Here is an 18,683-nt window from a genome sequence, read left to right as displayed (position 1 = left end):
CCAAGATCAAAATAAATAACATGTCCAAAGTTCAAACTAAATAACATGTCCAAATAAAATGATGCTGGCAGCTGCTAGCTACTATCTGCATCCTCATGCTTATTCTCATCTGCATCTTCTGCCTCTGCAGCCTCACTCTCAAGGTCACTTCAGGTAGCCAAGTTCTCAAATGCCTCATCCTCTAGAGGTGCAAGTGCATCACTAGTACTAGCCTCTCGAGAAGATCGTGTAGTGCGAGGCGGAGCCATGATCTCCTCATAGAGCATAGAATAGATGTCTCTCTCCTCTTGAGGAATGTCAGGAATCTCCTTGCACTTCATGATATCAATCTTATCTGGATTCACTTGGCGAGGCTAAATGGGATGACTCTTTTGTTCTAGCAATTGGAGATTGCAATGACAAAAGACCAGCCTCTCCAATTGTGCTGTGGAGAGTCTATTTCTCTTTTCCGTGTGAAAAAGAGCCCATGTACTCCAGTTCCTCTCACAAGGCCCTGAACTGCAATCCTGGGAGAGAACTCTCATTGCAATCCGTCTCTACATTGCACAAAAAAGAATGTTAAGTTAGAGTCAAAAAGAGAGTAGCATTTGAATGTAGATTTTGAAAGAATAGGAGACAAAGATACAAGATTCAAGAATCAAGAACCTTACCAAGTTGGGTGTCCCAATACTGTATTTCTTCCACCAAGACAGTGGCTCCAACTGTGTCTCCCTGAGCAATGCAGTAGCTCGCCCAAACATATGGCTACCGTTGCGGTAAATGAGAAGCTCATCCTCGAGCTTTCTCATAAGCTATATATCACCTCCCACTCCCACCAACTTGTAATGTACTCGGTCCATCCTGACTCTAGCTCCTCATTGAGGTATTGCTCCTCATTCCTCCAAAGGGGATGCAAAATGTGAGCAACAGCATGGATTGGTCTATGAAACCAATCCCAACGCCGATTCCAGATCTCCTTAATATCTTGAACTCATGTGACATACATAAGAGATCAAGATTTATAAAATAACTTATAGGAAGACTCAAGAGAAAGACTCAAAGACTAAAGTGAAAGCCCAAGGGTGAGCACCTCTCACGCGACAAGGTAGTGCAATCATTGAGAGCTTCACCAATTCTGTCCATGAACTCATAAAGCAGCCCAATGGTACTTCCCTCCATGTCTGTGAGCCGAAGGACACTATACATGGGCTGAAGTGCCTTCACAAGTCCCTCTGCATCGTGCCACCAAGTATCTCTCATGACCATACGAGAGAATGCTATAGACTTGGGCTCATCCTTGTCCTCCCATGCTGTCCATTCACGACACACAATAGTGCGTAATAAGCTATGTCGCACTCTCACTAGTCTGTCCACCACAATAAACATATATGCAAACCGAGTTTTGGAGGGCTTTAGAAGCTCAAGATCACTATTTGCCCTGTACAAGCTCAAAACCTTTGGCCTCTTTGTGACAAAGTTCACCATGGTAGATGCAGCTGAAAATACATGGCTCACCCAATCAAGCTTCCCCACATCCTCAATCATCAAGTCAAGGCTGTGTGCTGCACAAGGTGTCCACACAATCTTGGGGAACTCCTCCTCTAACATCCTGCCCATGGATACACAATTGGACCCATTGTCCGTGATCACCTGCACAATGTTATCAGGCCCAATTTCATTGATTGCCTGGCGCATGTGGGACATAATGAACTCCCCTGTAACCACTATCCCTGGCACCGATGCATCTATGGCACGAATGAACATTGTGCCTTTGCAGGAGGACACAAGAATGTTGTACACATTTCTCTTCCGCACATCTGTCCATCCATCACAAAGCAAAGTACAAACATACTTTGCCCAAGTGGCCTTGAGAGGCTCCATCTCCATCTCCACAGCCAGTTGCTCCTTGCGAAGCTCAGTAGTGCGCAATGTTTCGTAGGAGGGGCCATCCCACTCACACCCAATGCGGGATATAGCTCTCATTGGCTTCTTCCATCGAGGAGTCCTAATCCACATGAATAAACAACTTCATGAACTCCCTCGTTGCCTCTTTCATGGTAGCCTTTTGCATCCCTGCCTGCACATGTCCTTTCTTGAACACTGGAAGACTAGTTCTTTTGGCTCGAGGTGCCAAGCTAGAACCACCTGCAACACCACCTGCAACCTCACCACTGGTATCTTCCTTTCTGATACGGTGAGTCCTCTTGGAGACACTTTGACGTGCTTCAGGCTCTCCCAGATTGGGGATATCCTCAAGGGGGATACCTAGCTACATGGCCTTCCAAGCCTTTAGGCTATTATAGATTTCTTGTGGCACATGCTTACATGGCCCAATGCCAAAACCCTTTGTTTGTGACAAATGTGCCTTCAGCCTGGTGACACTGCCATGGTGCTTTCCACTTTCCGGAGCCCGAGCCACCATATCTAGACTCGAAGGTGACATTGTTCCAAAGAGAATCACCTGTTCGAGGCATCCTACAAGGCGGGGATAAATGCAGATTGTTGGCCCTGCAAGTGCGACACAGAACATAAAGTAATCTCATTATATGATTCATGATTTTAACTGTCATCTTGGCCAACAATAGAGCAAGGGGAAGAGAAGGTAGATAGCCTTAGAAGTTAGGTCTCAATAGAGCAAGGGTGGACCGTGGAAGATATGCCATAAATATTGATGGAAGAGAAAAAAGCGTGCTGCTTTGTGAGTTGTGCAGAGAAAACCAACATAAAGCAAAACATGGCATTACCCCTTTGGAAGACCTCCACAAGGCTCAAGGACACCACCGAGCAGGCGGGCTGACTCGCTGACACGAGCGATGGCAAGCTGGCACACAAAACGACGAAAACGTACAGACGGCCGCCACTGGGAAACGCGAACGAATAAGGTACACCGTACGAAATGATTCGATGCGTAGGTTTTTAAAATATGCATGATGAAAAGAAACGCGTTTCGTGCAAGACGAAACGTTTCGTACGTTTCAAACCTGTATGAAATGCGTTTCTATGCAATTGTGGTCACAAGAAACGTTTTGAGGATTTTTTAATTTCGAGGTTTTTCAGGTTTTGTTTCGAAAGGTTTCGTCCCTCCACTAAGAAACCGCAAAGTTTCCAAAAATCAATGATTTCATAAAGTATAAATACTTAAGAACTTATGGTAGCCATCTAAAAAAATTGTGTAATGATGAAAAAATGGTGTCTTCTCACACATCTCGGGTAACCATCCTTATTTTGGTGAGGCATTATGGCAATTTTGTTTGATTAGATGCCACAAGTGGTTAAACCAAAGACTCTTAAGAAATTGAAGAAGAGAAGGTAGAAAGTAGGAAAGATTTAACACATTGAAGGATGTTGTATGAAGAAGAAGGGGAAAGAAGAGAGGAGAAGAAGACAAAAACAGAAGAAGAGCAAGGGAGAAGAAGAGGACATAAGAAGAGAATGAAGGAAGGAGTAGAGGTGAAAGAAGTAGCAGAAGATGGAAATGGAAAGGAGGGAGGTAGGAGAAGAAGAGGGAAGGAAGGTGATGAGGAGGATATGGAAGAAAAGCAAAAATTAAAAATCCCAAAAAATTTGGGAAAAAAAAGCAAAACTGGAAATTTCGGCGAAACTGCCGTATTGGAGAAGTTTTGAGCTTTTTTTAAAAAAGTTTTGAAGTTTCGAAAGCTAGAAACAAGCTTTTTTGTTACTATGTTGTGGGCCAACAATTTTCCAATCTTCGGCATCAGTGTCAGCGGATCCTGTGCTTTGCTACCTGAAGGTGAGCCTCCCTCCCACCTCAAGATGATCTGAGCTGGGGGAGGGGGGGACACTATGGCCGGCGGCTTCTTGCACTTTTGACGAGGACAAGCTCCATCGAGATGCCCCATCTACTTGCATATGAAGCATTGGCCTAGGAGACAAGAGTACTCTACTCTTTGCAAAATAGGGGCTCCCCAGAGGCAAGGAAAGAGACATGGCATGCATCACTGTCTCCGGGGAGGCTATGCAGATCCGAAGGGATGGAATCCCGACCGTTCGAGCAAGAACTAAAGCGGCGGTGGAGGGGGATTCCTGATAGCACCACCTATCACCGCTGGGAGAAGAGGAAGGTATTCCTTCCTAAGGCCTCGGAAGCAGCAGATTGTCGCGCGAAAGCGTGAAACGCTAGCTAGAGGGTTGGATGCTGGGTCAAAGCCATCCTGCAACCTCACAAAGAAGGCCTCGGTCGTCCTCACTGCGAGACGGGACTCAACTGCACGGCTCTGTCTGACACCGCTAGTGAGTAAAACTCAACATGGTAGTAGCCATGCACCAAAGGATGAATATGAGTGATCTTTCGAGGTGCACCAAGGAGGCTAGCCTGTAAAAGATCTCTGCGCTGTCCACGCACCAAGGCAACTACCAACAGTCTTGCATACCATAGTGGGGCCTCTAAGGATGTGACTGTCGAAGTGAGGAACTGGAGGCCCGCTTCTGAAAAGGAGAGGCAAGGGACAACTGCCTTGGTTAGGGATGATGGAGTGGCTGCGATGGAGTCCTTGTGGGGGTTGTAGACCAGAAGAGGCCAAAACTTGGCAGAAGGAAATGTTGTCTGAGAACTGAAAACCTGCCTTGAGAAGCACGGAAGAGGAAACGAGGACCCGGGAGGAGGCAAAGCAAAAAGAACCAAGGAGAGGCGGACGGGCTGTGGAGAAAAAGGGGGGGGCGGTAAGGCGCAATGGCACATGGCAGGCAAGGGAGGAGGGGGCGGTGACGATGGCGGGCAGGCAGGCACAGCACAAGATGGGGGTTGCTCACAGCTCACGCTCGATCCGCTACCTCAGGCTCTCGAATTTTTTGCCTTTTGGGTTGTAAGACCTGAACAGAAGAATCAATTCAGCTGAATACCATATAGTATCATGTTACAAGTGTTTGGATATGTTTGGAGGACATAAGGTGCACTTTACAGTCATACATATGTTCTTTTGTCTCCAACACATATATGCATCAAGTGTGAGCATGATACTTGACATGAGTCCTTGAGGGTATTCTCACTCATGTGAGTTCACACATACATCCATGGTTTCAAGGACAAAACCACATGGGAGGGGATGGTTTGTAACAAAGTGCAAGAGTCTCATGTCTGTTTGGACCCAAGGCCAAGGATAAGTGTATGTAAAAAAGGCAAAGGCTAGGAAGAAGGCTGGGCTTGCCCATGGACAATTTTTAAGTGTAGTGTAAAAAGGGCAGCCATGTATATAAGCGGAAAAAAAGACATGGAGGAGGGCTCACTCATCTTCTCAAAGGGGAGAAGCCACCATAGCTAGGATTAGCAAGCTGTAATTGTCATTAGCAAGTGATTAGTTACATCATTATAGTGCTACTGTGCAAACTCTTGTTCATGAGTGTTCACTAAGGTGGCTCTGATACCATATTAGCATTCATGATTCCAAAAGTGGAGCATGTGCAAAGAGAGATGGAGAGTTGATGCATAGAGATAGAGTGAGGGGGAGAGAGGCAACTCACTCGGAAATACCCAACAAAATTCTTCCTCGTGGAAATACATTATGTTGGTCATATTGTATTAAAAGATGGCTTACAAATGGATCTTGCCAAGATTAAAGCCATTAAAGAATTGGTGGAGCTAAAATTAGTGCATTAAGTCATAGGCTTTCTTGGCTTATACTTGTACTTCAGATGATCTATAATTCACTTTGCACATATGCGGTTGTGAGAGGATCGGGCTTTGTATTTTCATAAACCATTTGAAGTTGAATGTGATGCATGTGGAGATTGCATTGGGCCTGTTTTGATTCAAGAAGGCATGCCACTGCTTATGTGAACCTTATGTTGCAAGCTTCAGAGCTCTCTTTGGGATTACTTTTAGTTGTAATTCATGCCTTGACTATCTCGAAACATTATCTTTTGAGGGTTGAATTTATAGTTGAAACATACAATTAGAGCCTTCAGTACTTTCACCTAGGCGAAGCTTTCCAAGAAAAATATGAGATGAACAAATTTCCTCTCAATGTTTCATTTTCAGGTTTTACATTCCCCCAGGAAGAATTGGTGCACATTGCATTGTTAAGAAGACCTCATGTAGCTGTGATTTTTGCTATTTATTATCAAGACATCTCGGAGATGCGAAATTATTAGTGTTTGGATGAAGAATTTGCATGCATATGTGCTGCCATAGAGGATGGGGCATAAGACCTTGGTAAGAGAAGGATACCTAATGATGCTCTCTGTGGATTGTGATTTTAGCCGGGATGAAGATGAAACAGAGAACGATGGGCGAGCTGGTCTGAGCTGAGCGGGGGCATAGAACAAGAGAAGGCAAAGGGCGGTAGTGCTGGAGAGTCGCTTACGATAGCATTGCGAGGGCGCAGAGGAGCAGGAGCAGCAGGCTTGTGGGCGCAAAAGTTCCATGAAGCGTGGGTGACAGGGGGGTCCAGACGTAGGCGTGGGAGGTGAATACGGGCAGATGGCCTGTATAGATTGGGAGTAATGGCGGGGCCTGGAGAGCACGTGGCACAGTGGCAGTGGCAGTGGCAGTGGCAGTGGCAGTGGCTAGTGGCGGTGGCTTGGCTATTTTTAATTGCCAAAATGTCATGGATGAATTGTCATACATTGCCATATACAAGACATAGGAGTATTTTTGCCACTATGCATGTGCCTGAGAAATATTTCTTTTGGCCAGGAAACCTATATTCATGGGGTAAGAAAGTATTACAATGTACTTCATAATAAATACACCTTTTGGGAATGATGCCCTATGGACTGTCATTGACAAGTTTAGCAAACATGCACATTTTATTTCTATGAGGAAAACCATCAAGGCAGAACATATGGCCCGACATAGGTGTTCAAACATCAAGGATTGCTCAAGTTTGTTGTGGAAGAGAGAGATCCCAAGATGACTCCCTTTTGGAGAGCCTTATTTGAGGATATGGACACCAAGTTGAGTTTCTTGTTTACATATCATCCACCCGTTTCCACCTTGAAAATTCGTCTATACTTGATATGTCGAAATTTTGTGTAGTTGAGTAGAAACTATTTTGAACGAACTACATGACACTTATGGAGCTTGCATACAATAACAAGCTTCACTTGTCCACTGGCCAGGCACCTTTTGAGATTTTCTATGATTGGGGTGTGGTATTACCACCCATTCTTCGGACTAGGATGAGATTTTTGTAGTAGATGAGTATCTAAGGGATCTTGATATTAGGTTTGCAAGTGCGGAAGCCATAGAAATGTCTGCAGATAAGCATTGTAGATGGATGGATCTCAAGGAAAGTATTTGGGTGGTATTGCTGATATTTGTGAAAGCTAGAGTTTGAAAATGTAGGAAAAGATGTACCCAACGATTTTCAATCAGTATTATGGGGTGTTGGATCACATAGAAGATCAATAAAGTGGCTTTCAGGCTTGCATTTCTGGATCATTTGAAAATCCATAATGCTTTTCATGTTAGCCTCTTGAAGACGTATGCGGGACTCCGATTCACATAACTTATTTTTGAAGATTCACTAGAAGTGGATGAGTTTGAGGAGATACTATAACCCAAGCAAATCGTATTTAACAGGAGCGGAGTGCTTGTACAGATCAAAAATCTTTTGGTAACAAAATTACCTTAAGGGGAGGTCATCTTTGACCCCTAGGGCAGTTTTTATGGTCTCAAGAATTGGTGGTTTCATCTTTTATGCCCAAAGTGTGTTTTATCAAGTTATTGGTTAATTGTTTCAATGTCTACACTCCCCATTACAGAGTCCCTTGACCCGTGAACCTAAAATTTAGAGTATTTTCCATAAATTTGCTGAATTTTTCTCTTTTTTTTTTGTTTTTGAGTGGGGAGGGGGTTATTTTAAGGATGAGAATGGTCTTTTGATGAGATCGTTGATGTGAAAACTTATCAGACAAGGAGACTGCAACAGAATTGGAGGCAAGACATGGCAATGGGCAGTCAAGTGACATATTCTGTAATGTAGATGGTTCAAAAGGGCAATCGTTCACCTCAGTGCCTACTTCCTTATCAGCTGATGGCCTGGAGGGATCTCCTTCCAACCCAAATGACAAGATGGTGGCCACATCTTTTCCATCTGGGATCGCCAAAGGCATGCGGTCAGAAACCCTGAGCAGAATTAATCGTGGGCGACGAAGAGGGAGTCAGATGCGAGTTGCTGATGCAACTGGAGCTAGTTGGCCAAGTGGGCTGACAAGTGGACGAACTTCTAGCAATTCTTCCCAAGAATTGCAAGGGGAACAGGTGATTATTTGTATTTCTTGAAGTTGTTCTTTTTTTTTTTAGTGACATAGTTGGTTAGAGAAATTTGACTGCACACAGGTAGGCACGGGCATAGGTTTTAACAGACAATTGATGGTTGAATTTATCCTTGCATCTACTTTTTCCCGTCAGGTTAAAAAGATGTTAGAGTTGCATAATCTCCAAGTACATGATAAGAGTGCACAGGTGGCTGGGACCATGGATGATAGTGCAGATGAGGACACGAGAGCAACTAAAAGAATTGCGGCAATAGGGATCAATGGTGATGTGATTGAAGGTTTGGCCCTTCAAACTGGCTGCTCTATACGTGAACGCAAAACAATGGGCTCTAAGGTAGGAGCGGAAGCCGAAGGTTGCACAGCTGAGTTAAAAGCCTCAAAAAAGTTGGAAGCTGTAAGTGCAGGTAGTCTATCAACTGCCACCAGAAATTGAAACATGAGCTTAGTTCATGCAGTTTTTATCCAGAAGAGCTTGTGTGTTATCTTAAATGGGTTAGTTATCTGCAGGGGAGAATGTTATATTTAGAGGCTCTCATGGAGCAAGAAGCCAAGGGAAAATTCCAAGAATTAGGCCAAAACACGGTGCTCTACAGGCCCCAAGTACCTTCTCAACTAGGTCAGATTTTCAAGAGGCAGATCCATACAAGAAGGTGATGAGAAGTCATTGTAAATTATAAATTCATAAGGATTTTGTTTGGCATTTCTGATGTGTGCATTTGACTTATGAATGATCTGCAGGTCTACATGTCGGGGTGCCGCAGGCGTGGTGGTAATGCTGGGGATGGCATTGTGTCTATGAGCTTGAATCAATCTGCATCTGCCTCACTGAATGTAGACACAGACCATTGCAGTGCCTCGCCTCTTGAAGAGCAACATCGGGAGGCAGAGGTGAAAACCAGTGGAGAGTTGAACAGCTTGCAAAATGCAGTATTTTCTTGTGAAATGATAAAGAAAGGTATGCTTGATCTAGAGACTGAAATCCCTTGGAGCTGTATGCGGGATGACTGGAAGGCATGCCAGGCAGATTGGCTTAGAATGTTGCAAGAGAGCCACACAACAAAGGTGATGACCAGCTCATCAATGATTATTTTTTTTTCTTTATAGAATACAATCCTTAAGATCAAAGTTTGAAAGTCATATTATCTTTGCAAGGTGATCTTGGCTAGAACCCACAAGGTTTATCCTCATCCATAGCTCACTCAAGATCAGGGACAGTGGCCATGGCAGTCAAAATGAGTGTGGCTTCTCCTTGGTATAATGTTCTTACATCTAGCAGTGCAGCTGGACACAGACTTTGACTGCATTTAGAGGTGCTCATAGGTGCGGGTAGACCAAGCAAGCTTCGTGCATGCTTTCATCCATGATCATTTGTGAAACAAGGAGAATAGAAATGACCTGCTCTCTTAAAGTGGTCACTTAGTATCCTTCCACGCATCGGAGAGAAGAAATTCCTCGGGCATACAGAAGGACTATGCCCGTGCCTAGCAGTCCAAACGCCTCTGACCTGGGTAGAACCTGAAGATGAGCCCCAAACTGAAAGTTTGATCAGGCATACAGCAGAATAGGGGACATACGTGCCCGATAATGACTGGAAAACACAGGGGTGCTGTCTGAAAAGCACGATAGGGGACCTACACACCCGATAATGTTGGAAAAGCACAGGGGTGCTGGCTGTGTACTGTAATGACCCTCAAGTCATTGTGACCGAGCTAGCCAGTGGATTGCATGATAGGGGACTTACACACCCGATAATGTCTGAAAAGCACAGGGGTGCTGGCTGTACTGTAATGACCCTCAAGTCATTGTGACCGAGGTAGCCAGTGGATTGCAAGGGAGATTTGTCCCACTAGCTGCTTGTGTCTGTGCAAAAATTACATAGTGGACATTTCATTTGAAGAAGTGATGCTCCTTAGTATCTGCCTACCATATTTCACAAAGCTGGCATACACTGCAGGCTGCCTGTTATAGTGGATCTTTATAGATCAAGGGACAGTAATAGAAAAAAAAACTAATTTTCTACCTTTTTTGGTGTGCTTGCAGGATGTAGGCAAAAGGTTGCAAGAGTTTCGCAGGGCTTTGCTTTTGCAGAAAGCTGGCAATATGTCTGATGAGGAGTGGACCGAAAAGCTGGAGGCTGCAATGGAGTTGGAAGCAGGGGATGCTGTTGCTCACCTTTGGGAGAGGCTTCGGGAAGATATTTCCAAATGGATGGAGTCCAAGTTCAAAAGAGACAGAAAACCTTCAAGCAACGTCAAGGATGAGTTTCTTGATTTGAAGAAGCTTGAGAACCTTTTCCATGTTGGGGGCTTGTCAGGTGTTGGTGTTATCACTGCCACAAGCATGGCCGCAGCAGAAGCTTTTGCTAATGGAGAACAGGACATGGAGGTAGATCCTTCTCTATTGTTGTAGTTTCAATTTGGTATGTCCTAGTAATAAACTAAGGGTGTCTTCAGAGGGAGCAGCACCAAACAACTAGGCAGCTCTTCAGAGCCGCCTCTCCCCAGACAGCATGCCCTCTGTAAGATTATGGGGAGAGGGAGTGGGCCCACCCTCTGAAGGCTTAAGAAGGCTAATCTTCTTCCCTTTTGATAACTTTTGCAGGCATTGCTTGCAGTCCCTATGAAATTGATCCGTGAGCACAGCAAGCAAGATCTATTGGCAGTAAGGGATGCTATCGAGAGAGAGAAGCGGCATATATCGGCCAAGGTCATGCACTTAGACTCTGATGGCAACAATAAAGGTGATTCAAAATATGAAGACACGGGCATTGATCTCCTGATAGAGAACCCCAAGCAAGTGCCCGTGTCGCCGGCATTCCTACCAGTGGAGGCAGTGCCTTTTACAACCATGTTTTCCGATGAGCCGACCTTCATCAGGAGTGATAGTGGATGCATCCACTATGCCGAAGCCCCTTTGATGGAAGATGAAGGGAATGAGGAGGTTGTGCCTGTGGAGGAAACTGATGGAGAAGAAACAGACTTGTCGGACTCTGACTAGCTTTGCTCCTTATGCCAGACCTCCATGCAGCAGAATCTCCAGCCATATGCACCAATGTATCGAGAGCAAAAAAAAAAAATTAAACTTAAGACAGGCCTCGAGGAACAAGCAATCTACATGTTCTTGCTGTTGGTGTCAAGATGCTGACATAGTGCCATGACAGTGTTGGTGCCACACTCGTTGGTGTCAAGATGCTGACATAGTTCCATGACTGTGTTGGTGCCATACTTGAATTTGTATGGTATCAACATGTGAAGTAAGGGAAACTGTGTGCTGTGTAATATCTTTGTATATGCCAAGCTGTAATGTATAGAGTGCCACCAGCATACCAAGTAAGTTTCTGTTTCAATGGATGCCTTTTGTTTCTTGATTTTGCTACTAAACCAGCTGGCTTGAATGGCAAGAGGCTTGCTGTTACTCTTGGATGTAAAGATGAGAATGACCTTGCCTCATGGTGTGCTTCTCCAACAGGGCATAGATATCGGTGCACTTTTTTGCCTTCTTTTCTTGTGATAAGGGATCACATGATATGGATTCTGACAGAACGTACGTTGTAGGTTCAATATGAAAATTGATCAATTGAACACATACTTTGCTAATCGTTCTGACAGCGGAGGTCTGCAGATGCTTTTCCAAGCATGGGCCCTAATATGGGATAGAGAGTGGCAATCTTGTATTTCTGTAGTCATCTTGTTAAACACATCTTTTATTGGACCCTTAGTTTTGTGGGTTTTTAAATTTACTTCTTCAGTGTATTAACTCTCTTTAATGACTCCTTTTTATTCTACTGATTTAGAATTATCATGGTGAAGGTGATTAATTTCGAAGGGCATACCTTAGTCAAAGTTGCCCAAAAGCACCCTCCCTTTTTACTGAAGTGCGTGAAGATTGAACCCTCATGCTTTCTTTTCCCCATGACCTTCTTGTCATGCACTCTTACTGCAAATATAAAGCTTCTGTTTTATTTTTGATTGAGCTTCTTTGACCATGCATGTTTTTGTTTTGGATACAACTCATGAGTGATGGTGGTGATGTTTGTTTATACTCTTTTCTCCTCTCGCTGCTTGCTTATTGTTTTGTCCTCTCTCTCTCTCTCTCTCTCTCTCTCTCTCACACACACACACACACACACACACACTTTTTTTTTTGGGTGAAACCACTCCATTAAACACCTGTTGCAAGAGATAGGTGCAATGTTTCTCTTAGCTGGGCCATTCGCAATGCAACAAGGCTCGGTTGCATGACTCGATCTGACGTTGTTGGCAAGCTGAACTGGTAGTAGCCACACCCCAGAGGATTAATGTTTGTGATCTTTGTAGGCCCTTTAAGGAGGCTGGCATGAAGAAGATCTCTGAGTTGTCCCCACGTAGGGCATCTAAGTGAAGAGTGCCATGTGAATCTTGCAACTGCCTGACACTCTCTGGCATAAGATGGACCGTGAGTAGCAAAGAAATGTTTGTTGCATCTGCTAGCAATCTATGTCCAAAACGATTCTTGGGTGTGGAAACAGTACTCCGCACGTTGTTCAAGAGAGTGATGAAGTTATGCCCTAACAATACATAAAGAATCTACAGCCCATTGAGCATGAGGATGTTTCTCGTGCTCTTTTTGTAAGGCAATCAATCTACGTCTAATAGTCCTTAGGCCTCTTGCCTCTTAGATAGGGCACGTGTGTGACAAAAGTCACTAATATCAAAGAAAGCAGAGGCCAGGCTTTGAGGGGCCTGTGAGAAATCATGAGATCAAGAAGGTACCAACTGACAATGCATCTCCACAAGTCGTCATTTGAAAGGCAATTTGCTCTTCCAAAAGGCCTTCCATCAACAAAGAGGTTTGTTTACATGCCACGATTGATTTGCATGTGCCTGTAGCCAAGGTGGAGGGTGCATAATTTTTTAAGCTCTAGTTGTCATGAGATTATGGAACGAGAAAGGAGAGTAACCTAGAGGTAACTCAAATTTCCAATTTCTCAATCTTCTCTCCTTAAGTGGAGGCACCGGTTGAAAATCTTGTAATATAGAAAATACTTCATGCCATACATGCTTGTGATACATACCTAGATTGTTATCTTTTGACAACCTATGGAGAGGAAAATATATTGCTTTGATCATCAACATCATCAAATATGCTCATGCCAAAGTTGGAGAGCAAGTATGCTTTTTTGGGTTGTAGTGTAATTGAAAGGCCCTACTCTAATGAATACTTTCTTTTCGCAATGTGTTGCCTCTATTTGGAGGTCTACCCAACCAAGAAAGATGACAAAGAAGCATTTGCTAGTCATGTATAAGCGTGGTGGAATAAGGGCAGCTAACAAGCCGACCTTCAAATCTTTCAAATATTATTCTTGGTGGGAAACTATCCAATCCCCAAAAGCCTTTGTTTTCATTGTTGCAATCAAAAGTTCAAACATCAAAGTCGAAGGTTGCTTTTGGTGAAGGAATTCAAGAAGTAGAGTTGCCTTTCTTGCAATGATCTGGTAGTGAATATTGAGTATATTTAGACCTCCATGCATTTTGGAAGTGTATACAAGTTCTTTTTTGGGCAATTTGAAGGCCTTTCTATCTATTTTTGTTTGCCATAAACATTCCAAAGCTTGAAAGTGTCAATAAGAGGCAAGTGGAACTAAACATAGGCAATGATGATGGATTGGCAAGTGGAACTAAACATAGGCCATGATGATGCAATGGCCATGTCAATAGTTTCCAATACTTGGAAACTATGCATAACCCATTTCCTTTCTTGCTTGAGAGACACTTTCCAATCAATAGGATATCCAAGATGTCGTACTATGTGGTTTGGAGACAGTATGAGTCCGAGCCAAAGAGTCGCATTCTTTAAGAGGCAATAGCTTTGATTGAGTGACATTAACCTTCAATTCAGTAGCTAAACCACATAGCTTCAATGGATCCATGATTACATTAACATCATGTTGTGTGTTCGTGGGAAAGAAGAAGGAATCATTTGTGTACGCTTGACTAACAAATTGACTGGCTCCATTAATGTCAATACCATGTAGCCTCCCTTCTACAATCCCTTCCATTAATGTCAATACCATGTAGCCTCGCAGAGTTCATTTCCAATAATACATTAGGTTGTCCCTTCCTCATACAGCCAGTATATGATATTCCTCATTTTTGGACCAAAACCCATTTTGTCCACCACTTGAATTATGAATTTCCATTGAACTGTGTCAAACGTTGTTTTAATACCTATTTTCACTATGAGCATAGCATATTCAATTTCTATGTAGGCATTTGCATGTTATCCATGATTTGTCACCTCGACACAAAACCATGTTGAGTAGGGTGCAATCCATCATCTTTCAATCTGTTGACTAGCATTTTAGTAACTAGCTTATAAATGATAGGCATAAGGGTGATAGATCTCCAATCTGTCAGTTTATCACATATTTGTTTCTAAGGGAGAAAATGCACCAACTGTTGCTTCCAAGAGGTTGGAAGCATACCAGAGTGCCAACAAATATTAATCATATAAAGCATTTCTTTTTAGTGAATGTCGATGCTCAAGAAAGAATTCTATTGTTATAAAGTCATCCCAGCTAGGAGATTTCCATTTCCCTAACCACACAAGGCATCATGTAACTCTTCCTCTGTAAAAGACGGAAATTTTAGGCCTTTGATTGTCCTTTTAAGTATCCAGTCTCCTATATTGACTATACTCTATCAATAATTGTATTGTTGATTTTGCATTCAACGCATTTTTCCTTTCCATGCCCATATACCATTTCTCATATTTTTGAATAATATCCTAGAGTCTAATTACAAATCTATACCACACCAAGTCTACATCTATCTGCATGTGGAGCTTTATAGATTGAATTTCAGCCTCCACCAAAAGTGTGAATTGCTGATGTGTCAGGTTCTATTATTTATTATAAACAATTTCTTATGAGGTAAAGGTACATCATGCGTAGTCATGCCAAAACACAAAGTCATCCATAAAGGGAAATGTTCTGAAGTTTGCATAGAGAAGTCTATGGACATAGTGCAAGTAAAGGCATCAAACTTATCTACATTTAGCATATGCCATCGATCCAATCCGGCCAAATAGTTATTGACTGCATTGTGATGAAAGGTATATCCTTTTGGTAGGCATTAGATGCTTCCACAAGTCACATACTTTCGTGCTGCGAAGTACATCCTGCCATGTCCTTTTCTCAAAAGCAATCATGTGACTATGAGAGCTACTGTCTTCATAGTCTGGTGAATTATTAAAGTCGCCACATAAAAAAGCATTTGTGACCCCATGGATATGGTTGCAATTATTGCCACATTTGAGCTCGAATCGCAGATGTTTATGAATCATATACAGTTGTAAACTCAAATATTTCACCATTCACCATACATTAAATGATATCTATCTGCCTTGAGAATCATTCTAGGCCAGTTGAGGCTATAGTAGCAATGCCTAACCAATATGGCAGCGCTAGAAAAAGCATGTTACCAGCATAAAAGATCCGAAAACCCGCAGCAACCTTTCCTCGTTGCGTAGGCAACTTCCTCTCTAAGCAAAGGAATGTTGGTTGTGTTCAAGCAAACTATGTGCGGCTGCCACATTGCACGTTTCTCATCTTGGCACACCAAGGTCATGATGTTCTGTATTGGTACAAGCTGCACACTTACACGACTGACAATGCCATCGTCTATACTTTGATTGCGTCACGTCCCAAACAGGAACTCACCGGCACTAAGGCATCGATCCAAGACAAGGCTTTTAGCCTCTCATCCCCTACTAGGCATCGATAGCCACCTATAATCAAGTGTGTATTGCCCCCAAAGACCAGCATAAAAGACTAGTATAAGACCACATTTACAACAATGGTGGAACATTTTAGCTAAGAGTTATACCTTTTGGACTAATGAATGCAACTACCTTGTTTCAACACATTTCAATGATTGATTAATGAATACACCTACCCTAAATGTGCATTCCCTAATTCAACACATTTTACCTAAGAGTTATACCCTTTGGATCAATGAATTCAACTATCCTATTTCAACACATTTCAATGATTGATTAATGAATACACCTGCCCTAAATGTGCATTCCCTAATTCAACACATTTCAATAGTTTGATGTGCATTGAATTTAAGGAACTACTTGCAAAAGTGTTTATAAGTCTTCATAAATGAGTTGTGTGCTTACTAAATATGAAAAGACCATCTGACTTACCTAGAAATGTGTTTCTAAGGTGTTGAATATATTGAATATCCTTAAACCCCTTAAAATTTTAATTTTGGGTAAAGCATAAGGTAATCTTAGGACACATTGTGTCCAAAAATAGTATTTCCATAAGTGAAAATAAGGTAAAACTTATCCTTAAATTACCATCACTAATAAATCACAAATAAGTACAAAGATTATGGGCCATGTTAGGTATTATCAAAGGTTGGTTATATTCTATGCTGAAACTGCAATTGCAAGGCCATTATATTGACATTAATAGTCGATATAATGGTTCATAATAGTCTTTTATGGGCCATGTTGGGTATTATTAAAGGTTTATTAGATTATATGCTAAAATGGTAAGATAATTATATTTACTATCAATAGTCTTTGATTGGATAGAAGAATGTCAAAAATAATATGATGAACTAAAGAATGCACTAGCTATTGTGCTCATCTTGAGACCACCCGATCTTCCATGTACACATTGATGCTTCTAACCTTTTTGTGATTAGATTTATGTTGGCACAACTAAGACAATACAAATTGGACTACCTTATTTGTTTTTCTATCAAAAAACTCAATAATGTTGAAATAAATTATGCAACCATGAAATGGGAAGGATTGGCCATAGCATATGTAGTGAAGAAATATCATCATTATCTTTTGGCCCCAACAAGTTTATTTTCTTGATGGACGATGAGGCTTTATTGTATCTTGTAAATAAACCTTGCACAATATAGGACACATCATCATGAGATGGTTGCTTTTACTTTTGGAATTTGAGTTTACGATCATTTTAAGAAAAGGTTCTTAACATGTTTTGGCTCACTATTTGTCTCAAATTATGAATGGTGAACCCACCATCAGTGTTGCTGATGACCTTCTAGATGTTTATTTAAGTTAGATTTGGTACTTAAATGAATCAATGAAATATATTATAGTATGTTGCTTATGGTGTTTTTTACAAGATTGCCCATTTAATTAAAATAAAATGTGATAGCTTATCAAGTTAGTTGCACCTTACCAATTGATAAGCAAGACACCTATATAGGCTTGATAAAGATGATGTGCTAAAGAGATGTATTCAAGAGGATGAATTTATGAATGTCTTAGAAGAAGCACACTCTAGAAGAGCAAAAGGACACCTTGTTGGCAAGAAATCTACTTGCAATTTTCTCCAAGCAAGGTAGCTGCTTTGCAGGTTCTCTAAGCAAGATTTTGGTGGCCCAAAATTATTTAGTAACGCCATAGAATTTGTCAAAGGATGTGATGAATGTTAAAGCTTTGTTGTAACCCAATAAAAAGATAGAATGCAAGTCACACTAATCATAATCACACAACCCTTTGAAAAGTGGAAAATTTACTTTATAGGACCTATCAGTCCTCTATTGCATGATAAGCCCAAGCATGTTATATTATTATGGCTATTATTGACTATTTCACTGAATGGGAAAAGGCCATCCTTGAAGAAAGCTGGTGCTCATGTAACACTTATACACACCACATCTAAATTCATGTATAAGTAAATCATTTCTAGATTTAGTTTTCCATTAGAATTGGTAAGTGACCAAGAATCACATTTTAACAATGGGTTATCAATGAGGTAGTTGAGTACCTCTCTTGAATGGTTTTTTGATGGTTCACCAAAAATCCTCACCTTATTATCCACAATACAATGGCTAGATGACTGTTGAAAGCACTAACAAGATGTTATGTGTGATATTCTTATAAAATAATTTGAGGCTAGCCGAAATGTTTGGGAACACAAGCTTATGGCTATGCTTTGGGCTTATCGTCAAACATCTAACAAATAGGTGTAGTGATGCCTATGGATACCTAGTGCCAAGCTTAAGAATCACGATTACTGTGAATAATAAAAAATAGAATGGATGAGAGGTCTATTGACGTAAAGAAACTGGATGAATCCAAATTGGTAGCATCACATGGGTTAATGGTGGAGTAGATACGCTGATGTCAATGGAATACCTAGTGCCAAGCTTGAGAATTACGGTTAGTGTGAATGAATAATTTAGAATTCAATGGTGGTGGGGCTAAGAGGTTGATTGACCTATAGAAGCTAGATGATGAGACCAAATTAGTAGCATCACACGGGTTAATGGTTTGAGAAGTTCCATAGAAAAAAATGGTTTCACCAAAATTTCAACAAGAAGGAACTTAAGGAAGGGGATCTAGCCCTTATGTTTAGGTTGGTTCCATTAAGAATAAGAAGATGAAATATATGGGTATGGGACCATTTAGATTCATAGAGATCACTTCAC

General features: G+C 41.8%; 1 protein-coding gene across 2 annotated transcripts in view; it reads left to right on the top strand.

Moving 5' to 3' along the window:
• Window positions 1-11,973, top strand: part of LOC147633605 (uncharacterized) — a 103,895-nt gene extending 91,922 nt beyond the window's left edge. Inside the window, exons 8-13 of one of the 2 annotated variants that reach the window (XM_086806734.1) lie at window positions 7,851-8,200; window positions 8,405-8,621; window positions 8,725-8,867; window positions 8,956-9,279; window positions 10,258-10,602; window positions 10,819-11,973. In XM_086806734.1, coding sequence (XP_086662860.1) covers window positions 7,851-8,200; window positions 8,405-8,621; window positions 8,725-8,867; window positions 8,956-9,279; window positions 10,258-10,602; window positions 10,819-11,214 — 1,775 coding nt within the window. In that variant the 3' untranslated portion in view covers window positions 11,215-11,973. Of the gene's footprint in view, window positions 1-7,850; window positions 8,201-8,350; window positions 8,622-8,724; window positions 8,868-8,955; window positions 9,280-10,257; window positions 10,603-10,818 lie in introns of both variants that reach the window. The other variant, XM_086806733.1, reaches the window with a different exon arrangement.
• Window positions 11,974-18,683: the final 6,710 nt, after the last annotated feature.

Source organism: Cibotium barometz, chromosome 12 (genome assembly GCF_041138505.1).
Source record: "Cibotium barometz isolate CiBa-2024 chromosome 12, ASM4113850v1, whole genome shotgun sequence".
Lineage (NCBI taxonomy): Eukaryota > Viridiplantae > Streptophyta > Polypodiopsida > Cyatheales > Cibotiaceae > Cibotium > Cibotium barometz.
Note: the sequence above shows the minus strand (reverse complement) of the source record. Positions and strands in the feature narration are given on the sequence as shown.